Here is a 13453-nt window from a genome sequence, read left to right as displayed (position 1 = left end):
AAAATCATTTTGTTTCTCATGGGCGTCAGGAGGATGGAGTATTTTTTCATGGCGATGTTTGTCGTGTGGCGTCGGGGCTTAGCGCCGGGCGGGTGAGCTGACGTGCCTCTGCCTGCAGGTGAGGACCGCTTCCAGGACCCCCTGGGCTGGGACATGGTGGGCAAGAACCTCTGTGCCATGTCCATCCAGGGCGCAATCATGTTCACCGTCACCCTGCTCATCCAGTACAAGTTCTTCTTCAAACCCAGGCAAGAGCCTCACGCCTTCTGCTCTTCTGCAGTGTAAAGGGCCCGTGCTGTACACCGTTCCAGTGTTTTACTTCAGGTCCTGATATCCTCACGCAGGCGTTTGTGCGGTCCTGTTTGTCTCTTCTCCAACACCTCTCCTGAGCTTTACCAGGAACAGGCTGTTTTAGTGACTGTGTCTTTAAGGCTCGTTGATATCAAAGAACCTCTCTTCTGATTGGCTACAAGGTGGGCCGTGCTGAAGCGAATGAGTGTGTCGTTGTGATGTCACAACTTCACAGAAGTCCAAACGGCTCGTTTAAATGCACATTTTCTTCATACGGATTGAGTGGATATATTTGGGGACTGTGCATTTTTATAGCACCTTCAACTCCTTTATAATACACATAGCAAGGGCCACAATATGGGACCTTTAAAGACAGTTAGTTACCATGCCCGGTTTAGCTTTGACCGTACTGCGCTGGTTTTTACATCAGAGTGTGCATTTAGGTATTCAGCAGAAGCACTTACCCAGAAAACTGTTCCAAAGTGCTCACAGTGGTTTGGTAAAGAGTGGAGACAATGTTAGCAGTGTCACAGTTTATAGTCGTAGTCAGTAAATATAGACCTACAACATAAGATTAAGAGCCATGCTAGGCGTGATGGGGAAATAGAGGATGTAAGACCACAAGTGGCAAATGGCCTTGAGTGTGTAGTGTTAAATTTAGCAAAACGAGAGGCGTTCGAGCCGGAATAAATGGTCGAAGTGTTGGGTGTTTTTAGCTGTGATGCAGTGTGTACTTTTTGAATGTTTTCCGAGCTTTGTTTTGTCGGCTCTGTGCTCTTTCAGCTCAGTGGGCGGGGCTTCGCACTCCACTGCGGAGGAAGATGAAGATGTCGCCCGTGAGCGTGCGCGTGTGCAGCAGGGAGGAGCGCAGCACGACCTCCTGAGAGTCTGTGACCTGTCAAAGGTACACACACACTTAAACACACACACACTGTACACTCACACACACACACACACACTTATACACTCACATACACACACACTTAAACACACACACACACACACACTTATACACTCACATACACACACACTTAAACACACACACACTGTACACTCACACACACACACACACACACACACACTTATACACTCACATACACACACACTTAAACACACACACACTCAAACACACACACACACTGTACACTCACACACACACACACACACACTTATACACTCACATACACACACACTTAAACACACACACACACTTAAACACTCACACACACACACACACACTTAAACACACACACACTCAAACACACACACACACACACTTAAACACTCACACACTCACACACACTTAAACACACACACCCTCAAACACACACACACACACACTTAAACACACACACACACTTTACACTTAAACACACACACACACACTTAAACACACACACACACTGATACACTCACATACACACACGCACTTAAACACACTCACACACACTGTACACTCACACACACACACACACACTTAAACACTCACACACTCACACACACACACACACACTTAAACACACACACACTGTACACTCACACACACACACACACACACACACTCACACACTCACACACACTTAAACACACACACACTCAAACACACACACACACTTAAACACACACACACTTAAACACACACACACACTTTACACTTAAACACACACACACACACTTAAACACACACACACACTGATACACTCACATACACACACGCACTTAAACACACACACACACACACACACTCAAACACACACACATACACACACTTATACACACACTGACTTATACACTCACACTCACACACTCACACACACTTAAACACACACACACACTGACTTATACACTCACACTCACACACACACACACACACACACACACACACACACTCACTCACTCGCACACACACACACTGCAGTCCTCCAATACTGGAGTTTGAGATTCCGAACACAGATATTCTGTGCAAAGAGTCTGGCACACTGCAGTCCTCCTGGACTAGAGTTTAAATCCCTGTTATAAATATTCTGTGCAAAGCACCTGACGCACTGCAGTTCTGCAGGACTGGAGTGTATGATCCCTGCCATAGATATTCTGTGCATAGGGTCTGGCACATTGCAGTTCTGCAGGACTGGAGTGTATGATCCCTGCCATAGATATTCTGTGCATAGGGTCTGGCACATTGCAGTTCTGCAGGACTGGAGTGTATGATCCCTGCCATAGATATTCTGTGCAAAGGGTCTGGCGGGTGAGATCTCTACCATAAACGCCAGTGTGGAATTAGCAGGCTGAAGCTAAGCTAGCAGCATGTATGGGATGCTAACCATCCCCGAAGATGAACAGCCAGCAGAGCGCAGATGTTGTGCCCCAGGATGGGTGGCTGCCAGCAGGAGACGTCATAACCGCCATCACTTACATCTGCCAAACTTCTCAACTCTCAACTTTCCCCTGTTTCATTGCTTTGTTATCTGTTGCTATGGTTTTGACCAGGGGGGCATTAATAACGCAGCACTTTGCAGAGACAAGCCTAGATGAAAGGCCGGTAGTGTCTTTCATTGTTATTTACTCTTGTAACTTTTGGGTGGACAGTGCAATCCAACATATCTTTTTCATAGTCAGAGGGATTGCTGTCAGATGTCTGGTGGTCGACATGTTTTTACGAAGTGCGCATTATTTTAGTTTCTGCCATGTTACGGTCAACACAGGTAATGGTTAGCCTGAAAGACCCTGCAGCACTCGTAGACAGACTCAGTTCTGCTCAGAACACGCCTAGTGGACCCCTCTCCACCAATGCCAATGACAGGAGAATCAACAAGCCTATCATAACAGATCTGCAACAACAACCTGTCTTAAAAATTTTCCAAAAAAGCATTCATTGTTTTTCAAATTCCGCTAAAGATAAATAAAACATAAAAAAATATTTTTTGTTGTTGTTTTTTTATCTTTGAGTCTGTCAAACAGTATGTGTCAAGCTTTGCAAATTCTCTTCAGCGGATGAAGAGAAATCAGGAGTGTGGTTGCATCATACTCTGCTGTGGTGTTTTTTTAGGTTTCCTAAATGAGGGGCTTAGCGCCCTGTTCAGAGCTCCCCTCAGTGGGCTCAGATCAGGCTGTGTGAGTGTAGATGTGTCGCGCACCGTAATCTCTGGGCTGCACGCGGTCCTCACATTAACCACCACGAGTCCAAGCCCGGCCTCGTCACGTTTCCTCCGCCCTCACATTCCATTAACCACCGCACCGCTCTACTGACCACTGCCACACCGCTCCACTGACCTCCACACCGCTCCACTGACCTCCACACCGCTCCACTGACCTCCACACCGCTCCACTGACGACCTCCACACCGCTCCACTGACCTCCACACCGCTCCACTGACGACCTCCACACCGCTCCACTGACCTCCACACCGCTCCACTGACGACCTCCACACCGCTCCACTGACCTCCACACCGCTCCACTGACGACCTCCACACCGCTCCACTGACCTCCACACCGCTCCACTGATGACCGCTCCACTGACGACCTCCACACCGCTCCACTGATGACCGCTCCACTGACCTCCACACCGCTCCACTGATGACCGCTCCACTGACGACCTCCACACCGCTCCACTGATGACCGCTCCACTGACGACCTCCACACCGCTCCACTGACGACCTCCACACCGCTCTGCTGACGACCGCTCCACTGATGACCGCTCCACTGATGACCGCTCCACTGACCTCCACACCGCTCCACTGACGACCTCCACACCGCTCTGCTGACGACCGCTCCACTGATGACCGCTCCACTGACCTCCACACCGCTCCACTGACGACCTCCACACCGCTCTGCTGACGACCGCTCCACTGATGACCGCTCCACTGATGACCGCTCCACTGACCTCCACACCGCTCCACTGACGACCTCCACACCGCTCTGCTGACGACCGCTCCACTGACGACCGCTCCACTGACGACCTCCACACCGCTCCACTGACGACCGCTCCACTGACGACCTCCACACCGCTCTGCTGACGACCTCCACACCGCTCTGCTGACGACCGCTCCACTGACGACCGCTCCACTGACGACCTCCACACCGCTCCACTGACGACCTCCACACCGCTCCACTGACGACCTCCACACCGCTCCACTGACGACCTCCACACCGCTCTGCTGACGACCTCCACACCGCTCTGCTGACGACCTCCACACCGCTCTGCTGACGACCTCCACACCGCTCTGCTGACGACCGCTCCACTGACGACCTCCACACCGCTCCACTGACGACCTCCACACCGCTCCACTGACGACCGCTCCACTGACGACCTCCACACCGCTCCACTGACGACCGCTCCACTGACGACCTCCACACCGCTCCACTGACCGCCACACCGCTCTTTTGCGTTTGATGGCGGCGGGGCGACATTGTGACCCCCCGAACGGCGTGTTAATCTGCTGTACCGTGTCCGAGGGGAGGGTGGGACGCTCCGGCGTCCAGCGACAAGCTCCTGCAGCTGAGCAGTTCACTGCTAACACAAAATGTTCTCACCTGATTTTGACTCTGAGGAAGACAACGTTTGAAATGCCAGCCTCTCCTGTCCATTAAACAGAGTGCATTTCTCTGTGCGCGGTCAGCTCCACCGACTCTTATTTCAGACTAGTCCCTGCGAACTCTTCCGGGTAAGGAGTCTCACATAATGTTCTCACAATGTTGTCGGAATGTTTTGAGAATGCTATAACGTTGCCGCCACGTGGCTGCGAGATTGTGCGGATGTTTTCGTGCTAGCCGGGACCCGGCTTCTCTACGCCACAGAGATAAGCAGCCGTGACTTGCGTCATTCTGAAAAAAAACCCCCAAAACAGATCCATTTCTGCAACGGTGTGACACTTCAGCGAGAGAAGTGTTCTTCAGGAGTAGACGGCAGAATCATGTCTTTTCTTTCATTCATGTCGATTCATCCGACAGCCTCTCGCCAAGAGGAGTGTAGGCTAATTCCTGTGCTGTAATTTCAGATCTTTTTTTTAAAGTTTGAAGATTTTATTTATTTTCAAGAAAAAGTAATTTGGGAAAAGGCATGGCTTATGTTATGCTTGCAATTAACTCTGCCAGGAAAGTAGATATGTTGATTTCTTTCAGCTAGATAAGCGTGGCGTGATTTAAACACCCAATTTCAAGTAGTTCTGGGTTTTCTCATCAAGTGGAGTGATATATTTCATATCAGCGCGCTTTATTGCTCCTTTCCTTGGCGGCTTATTCCTGGAATGGCGGCGCGCTAGACGCCCGGCTCTGATTGCGCTCCCGAAAATCGCCGTGGAAACCGTCAGAGTCACTGCAGCTCCTCCGAGGGTGATTTGTTTACTCCGTCTGCTGTTCATATTTACGGAGGAAGGGCGTTCGTATTTACTGGGGGAAGGCTGTTTAAAGGGAAAAAAAACGGGGGGAGAGACTTTGTTGTGAGAGCATTGAAATGCGACGTGCGTTCGCGATTTTTCATAAGGGCCTCTAAGCAACAAAAGTGGTTTGAAATTCGGGTTCGTTCGGAACGCGGAGATAGTTACGTTGGGCCTGGCAGTGAAACCCAAGCCTTGTTCTTATCTGCTATATTAAACAAACCCACAGCAGGAGGCTGCAGTGTCCACAGAATACCAAAACCTCTCTCTGTCCTCCTCTCTCTATTCCCCTCTCTCTATCCTCCTCACCCTATTCCCCTCTCTCCATCTCCCTCTCCCTTTTCCCCTCTCCCTATTCCCCTCTCTCTATTTCCCTCTCCATATTATTCCCATCTCACCCTATTCCCCTCTCTCTATTCCCCTCTCTCCATCTCCCTCTCTCTATTCCCCTCTCTCCATCTCCCTCTCTCTATTCCCCTCTCTCTATTTCCCTCTCACTTTTCCCCTCTCCCTATTCCCCTTTCTCTATTTCCCTCTCCATATTATTCCCATCTCACCCTATTCCCCTCTCTCTATCTCCCTCTCCCTATTCCCCCTCCCCCTCTCCCATCACTCATCCGGGGAGTGGAGATGGTTTGCATGTCCGCACACACCTCGCACACACCTCTAAAATACCAGAAGCCATATTTAAATTTCCCCTCTGTCTGAGGTTTTTAGCCGCTCTGCCACAAAATCTATATTGTGTGACCGCCTTCGGCGTCTGCGCGGCTACCTTCCAAGGAATACAAATGTGTGACCGGAGGGGAGAGCCTTGAGGAATTACGCCCCGGCTTTCTAAAGCAGTCTTGCCCTTCTTCCTTTGCTCCTACCTGCGTTGCAAAGGAGCCAAACTGCTAGGCCGGGCACATTTAAAAGCCTGCACACAAACACTTGCACACAGTAAAGCTGCATGTTGGTCTTCAGGGAACACATTTCCCAAATGTGCAATTCAATTTTCAATTCAATGACGTTTTATTTGATTAGCACTTTTTGCAGAGGACTGTCACAAAGTCGCTTTCCCGAGTCACAGAAGGGCAGGAAGGAAAATGGCGAACACGATGCCAGAGCAATACAGCAGACACACAGGGGAAACACTCCCCTCTGGGGAGAGGAGCCCTCATACTCAGTATGACCAAGTATTACCATTTTGTGCCTTTGTAAAAAAAGAAATGTACAGTACCTACCTCCTGGGTGCCGCCCAAGTGAAAAGCGATTCTATCTTTATCAGCATTTTTTCATCCCTTTTTTTTCCGAGAGTGGGGAGGAGTGTGACTGGTTGCTGATTGGTTCCGCACAGTGACCACTCTCTTCCTCATGTCTGTGCGGGGATGTATCTTTAGCTCATTTCCATGTATGTCCCACTCGTCCTGATAACCTTGTTCTGCTATCTGAACTCAGCCTGAAGACATTACATTGTTTTACATTACAGTCATTTAGCGACGTACAATAAAGCGTAAATCAGAATGAAGAATCACCCCTATGTACAGTATGTATTTAAAATGGCCGCCCTGCCCCTGTGGCTCTGTGCAGGTGTACCGGAAGAAGAAGATACCAGCGGTGGACAGGATCAGTGTGGGGATCCCTGCTGCTGAGGTGAGTCTGAGGAGCCTGGTCCTACAGGCAGGCCGGGAGGGGCCTTCATCAACTATTCAACACTCTCACTCATACGTCTTTGTGTTTAATTAAGGCAGCGGGGCGTTTATGTTTTATTCAGCTCCTGTTTCTGCTACAGAACAGATTTACAAAATCATCTTTCAATGAGTGGGCGTGGTGGATAGCTCTGTGTGCGCATGAATGCTGCTACAATAATATTTAAATCCATTTAGCATAATATGTTAGTCTGTTAACAGGTGTCTGTGTGTGTGTGTGTGTGTGTGTGTGTGTGTGTTTGTAACATGCACACGGGCAGATGCACACAAACACACACCAAAGCACACAAGCACACACACACACACGCGTAACTCATTACAGTCATTGAATAAAAAACGTTTCTCAGTTGGTGGGAAGGAGAAGAATGGCTTAGAAGCTTCACCCACACAGTCACCTCAGCTCTGGTAGGAGAATCAGTGACAATATGCATCAAGCAGAATTTCAATCAGCAAATCCTCAGCTGGGTTTTCAAAGCGTTTTGTCCTTCTCCCAAATTACTATCCGATGGATGTCGAGCCTGTACCTTACCTGTGCTCTTTGCTCAATGCTTAGCTGGGTCATTTCAGATCTACTAGCCCCTCCCCCCCCTTCTCTGATTCTTCCATTGTATTGGATCCTTCTGCCAGGGGTTGGGCCTAATGTGGAGTGTAGTGGGCTTCAAGAGCCAGACAGCGGATCGGTAAATCGAGTCAAAGCAACAGTGAACTGTACCAGACTTCAGTCACGGTGTAACTGATTGGGCACTGAGCACAGCCAGGTTTACGACACAGAACCAGAATAAAACACCAGAATAAAAAGCTCAAAAGCTGGGTAATCTCAGATCTACTCTTGCCCCTCCTCTGATTCTTCAGTTGTATTGGTTCCTGATTTAATTCTTATTCAGTTTTGTTTTTTTTTTAAATATGGATAGTATTTTGCAGATGGAGGCATAGAGATTTATATCTCCCTGAGTGGTGTTAGCACTGGCCACGTCTTTGTGCTTTCTCATTCCTCTTAACCCCAACATGATATAAATGTCAGTGGAATAATGTCATACTCGCTGCTCCTCACCATGTTTCATGAATTATTTAGGCACCGGCTAAAGCTCTTGGCCCAGATTCATCAGCCTTTGAGGGGCATTAACACAAACAGCATCCTAAATAAATAAACAAACAAGAATGGATCAATGAATGAAAATGAATCAAATATTTATTGTGTTCCTGCTGCTTCACGTTGTGTTCCTTGCAGAAAAAACACTGAATCTGATTTAGTACCAAAAATTATCATGAAATGGTGCACAAGTTTAGCAATAATGCTTTCTGAATTTGTAGTTTCTCTTGTTTGTGGAATGCACATCTTTTCATTTTACAGTTTGTTTATTGTGATATATTTTATTTGTTGAATGCTATTGTGAAAATCCAGGAAGGGTCACTCATTCAAGTGAATACATGCTAGCTTATGTATTTGTATTTATCTATTTATTCCAAACGGTTTTGCTCATTTGAGTCTTTTCATGAACTCCACACAATTACGATCTACAGTATATACAATGTTTTATTTAATCATCTATTTCATACAAATATGTACTGTAAATTACCACTTACTTGAAAATAAGCCAGACAGCTATCAGGCTTTTCCTAGCTGTTTCATTCATGGCATAAATGGGTTTGAGCATCTTACAACCTTAAACAGCACTCAAAATTCTACACTGAAGCACTCTCAACATGTAGCATGTTTCTATCCACTGTTGAGCTGAAAAGGTGATAGACAATGACAGACTTTTGGTTCAGTCAAACCACCAGAGGGATATGTAGAGTCCCCATGGGGTTCATGAGCCAGACAGCGGATCGGTAAATTGAGTGAAAGCAACATTGAACTGTACCAGACTTCAGTCAAGGTGTAACTGATTTGGCACTGAGCACAGCCAGGTTTACAACACGGAACCAGAATACACGAACAGAGATTTTCAGTTGATATTTGTTGGGTAGTAATACTAGCTGACAGCTGATCTGTTTGTCCATTTGCAGCTCCAAACCACTTTAATACAGACTCATTCATAAACCTGAATATTAATAAAATAAATGTAATTAAAAATGAAAAGGTCTATATATTTGGACATGGATGGACAACAGGCCATACTGAGCAGAAAGCTACAGGGTACAAGTAGAAGCACTAATGGATGGATTTTGCAGAGGTTTATCTACTGAGGGAGAAACTATGACACTCAGCAGAAGTAATAGTCTGAGTGATTTAGCCAATCCTAAAGGGGCCAAGTGTTGAACCGTGGGGGACTATAATGGAGATCCAGTAATACCTGTTCATCCGTGTGTCCTTATAGTTTGAGCATAAAGAGACTATACAGCTGAGGATAGTGTTCATGACTCCTAACCAAGGACTTGAGGACTTTGAAGAATATGAATGTTCAGATTGTGAGCACCTCCAGACTGCTTATGGTTCAGTACACTTCTGCAGAAATAAGTCTGTAATTTCTACATGTCCTGCATGATCCAGTGTTTTGAAGAGAAGGTAAAAAAGACAGAGCTGACAGCTTGCTTGGAGAGGCAGCACCTTCGACGAAGAAAAAAAAAGGAAGAGTTTGAAGAAGAAATTGAAAAAAGAAGAAGAAGAATTGTATAGAGAGAGGAGGAAGAAGAAAAAAGCATGATACAAATCTCTTTCAAGCCGGCAGGAAAACAGCCTGAGGAAGAGCTGGTATTAAAGAGCAGGGAAGATGAAGGAAAGCAAAGAGAGATTGCCTGAGAGAGGGTCGGGGATCCGCAGGGCCTGTGTTTGGTCTGAGAGGCGCGTGAAGCCGGGGGCATGGACGGGGTGGTGCGGGCCGCTCCTGGAGTAATGAGGCTGTCGGACCGCACAGCTGGGGACCCGGAGAGCCTGCAGAGCCAATGCTTTGTCTACTGAGAAAAACCGAAAGCAGAAATCCTCTGCCCCCAAGGGCAAGACGGAGGGGGCGAGAGGCCTGAGAGGGCATGCGAGGGGCTCTCTCCAATCGCTCATTTTTTTCACCTCCCTCTTCGTTTCCGTGCCCCTTTCCCTGCTCCTCACTTGCCCCGCCGGGAGAGGCAAGACAAAGGTGTGAGAACAGGAAGTGAAGACGAAGGAAATGGAGAAGATGTGAATCAGGCAAATGGAGTGTCCTCGCTCACTCAAGCGTCAGCTCGAGGCCACCTCAGTTACAGTCGTGGCAGATGTCGAGCGCTAGATCCACAGGTAGATCCTTTATGCGTCATGCTTTTCCGAAAGAGATGCTTTGCGAGCCTCCTAGCCTCTGGCTCTGAGCCGGGATGGTATTTCCTTAAAGATGGCGGAAATCAATCGATTTCCGGGTCAGGCAAAGAGCATGGAGATAGGAGGTGAAAAATAAACTATTTGAAAGAGCCCAAGGTAAGGACTGTTAAGAACTTACAGGACGTGGTTTGGAATTTATTCATTTTACATAACTTTATTTACTGTCGTCATAAGAGAGAAATAGATATAGATGTTTTTAGGAAAAGCTTACCATTTCTGCAGTAGCACATAGGAAAATTGAGTACTTATCCATGTTTTTTTTTCCACTATAAATGAATTATATGCATGAACTCAAACGTGTCTTTTTCAGCTTGTGTTTGTTTACCGGATAAAACAGTAATAACAATGCAGGAGAGGTTGAAGAGGTGAAATATTTAATCAATAAACTTTTGTTTACTGTAACAAAGTTGTGGTTGTGCTAATGGGGATAGCCTAATATTGGGTCCTAATGTTTGAGGAGCTAGATCTTCCTCACAATACTCTGTCACCGTTTGTACTGTATGGCACAACATAATTAGTCTATAGGAGGATGTTCTAATGACCTTTAATTAATGTAGATGCAGCGTGAGGAGACAGAATGATAACTTAAAGCACTATGAGAGATCACACTTATGATTATGACACTATTATGAACGGCTGTGAGTATATATAGAGCTTTGTGGGCCTTCCAGACAGAGATAAAGAAAGAGAAGTGAGATATGCAGTAGGTTGACCAGCAATACTGTCAGTGGAGAGGGGGGAAAAAAGTTCCATATAAACCCATTATGTCAGCGAGATGAAAAATCTTGTCCATTTGACCCACTTGTGTGGATTTGTGTTTTGCCAACATGTGTAAGTGTGCACCTTCCTTCAACAGTGTTTCGGGCTGCTGGGAATTAACGGAGCTGGGAAAACCACAACCTTCAAGATGCTTACTGGGGACATCGCGGTCTCCAGTGGAGAGGCTTTCCTAAATGGATACAGGTGAGCAGCTCAGCTCGGTGACGGGAGAACACCCCCGTCTTAATTAAGCGCTCCAGATTCATCCTGTACGCGCCATTAGCCTACATTGACTGAGCTTAATCTTGCATGAGCAGCCTGACCCCACGCACACACACATACACACACACACACGTACACACAAATGTACACACACACACACACACGTGCACACACACACACACACACACACACACACATACACGTACACAGGCACATACCTGTGCATACACAGACACACAGACACACACACACACACACATGTACACAGGCACATACCTGCACACACAAACAACACACACACACATGCACACATACACTCACTCACTCACACACATACACAGGCACATACCTGTGCACACACAGACACACAAACACACGTACACAGGCACTTACCTGCACACACAAACAACACACATATGTGGAATCAGGTTGGTATCCTTCACACCCCATCTATTGTCCTGTGAAGTTCCTTTCTCTGTGTGAAATAGCAGTGCTATGAGAAAACAACAGCACAAAGCTGGGTAGGTATCAACCAGCAGCTGTTTTAGTCTACCTGGTTTTTTAAAGGCCTTTCCACACCAAGAACGATAACTGTAACTATAAATATATTGTTTTTAACTCAAGTGGAGTCCACACCACAACTATAACAAGAACATCAGAGACTAACGATATTGTCAGGATCACTTTCAGAGCGATCCGAATTTCAAAAGCCATCCTGAATTTACGGGGCGTCACGTTAAAAACAGCAGATGACATAGCCAAGAAGTTATTTACAGAATGTTGTCGTTCACCAGCGTGGATGCTCACATGATTATCATTGTAAAGTTATGGCTCTGGTTGTGGATGGGAGTGCCTTTCTCCTGTGGAGCAGGACGTATCATATGTGATCGTGATGTTGCAAATTTACCGCTGTGCGTTTTGGCTGTTTTAACGTACACCCTATTCCTCAATGTCGTGGACAGCATTCGCACACAGATGCGGGACGTTCATCAGAACATGGGGTACTGTCCGCAGTTCGACGCCATCGACGACCTGCTGACGGGGCGCGAGCACCTCGAACTCTACGCCCGTCTACGAGGGGTGCCGGAGGCAGAAGTGAAGACGGTGAGTTCAGTTTTCTTAAAAAAATTTGTAATAATTTGTGTACGTCCCTGGATACTGTCCAAAAACCATATTGTGTTTCAGGCAGTTTAGTGATCTATTGCCTTTACATCAAACTTGCTTGAACGTCTTCCAGGATCATCTCACAAATTTGCAATGAGTTACCTTGTAGTTAGTCAACAACCTGTATAATACCCAGGTAAAGACTAGCAGCTGTATTGTGTTCTTATAAATTCTAGGGTCATTGAAATCTCTCTCTTTCATGTTTGGCCCTAATTACGCTAAAAAGCTCATAAGAAAAATGTTTTGTTTCTGTGTGAAGTAAAGGCAGAAATTGGGAGTAATTATACAGAAAAGAAAAACAATTACCATACAGCACTGGGACTGCTTCAGGGCCAATTAACTTGTTTCATCAATATTTTTAAAATCCATGAAGACGTTGTTCCTTCTGTTCCAGCTTTAAGGTGAAATAGGCGGCTAGCGAGTAGCGTTAGCTCGAAACCTGCCCGTACATCATTGTCGGCAAGTCGTTCTCAGAGATTCCAGTTTAAATGGACAAAGATAAAAGAGAAAAAAAGTGCTGCGATTATGAGTTTTAAGAGTTTGAGTTGAAGAGTTCATTAAGAGTCACCGTGGTGAGCAGCTGTTGGGAGCAGTCACCTCTCTGTGGACTGTTTATGTCGATCGGTGTACACAGCTATCCGCGCTCCTCTCCGCTCACCTTCTGGAGCAAT

At 46.7% G+C, this 13453-nt stretch overlaps 1 protein-coding gene across 1 annotated transcript in view; it reads left to right on the top strand.

The window, feature by feature from the left end:
* Positions 1-13453, top strand: part of LOC133135097 (phospholipid-transporting ATPase ABCA1-like) — a 149641-nt gene that overhangs the window by 110924 nt on the left and 25264 nt on the right. Inside the window, exons 40-44 of the mRNA XM_061251868.1 lie at positions 119-248; positions 1075-1195; positions 7233-7295; positions 11494-11600; positions 12581-12722. Coding sequence (XP_061107852.1) covers positions 119-248; positions 1075-1195; positions 7233-7295; positions 11494-11600; positions 12581-12722 — 563 coding nt within the window. The remainder of the gene's footprint in view (positions 1-118; positions 249-1074; positions 1196-7232; positions 7296-11493; positions 11601-12580; positions 12723-13453) is intronic.

This window comes from Conger conger, chromosome 8 (assembly GCF_963514075.1).
Source record: "Conger conger chromosome 8, fConCon1.1, whole genome shotgun sequence".
NCBI lineage: Eukaryota > Metazoa > Chordata > Actinopteri > Anguilliformes > Congridae > Conger > Conger conger.
This window is presented reverse-complemented; position numbering and strand designations above follow the sequence as displayed.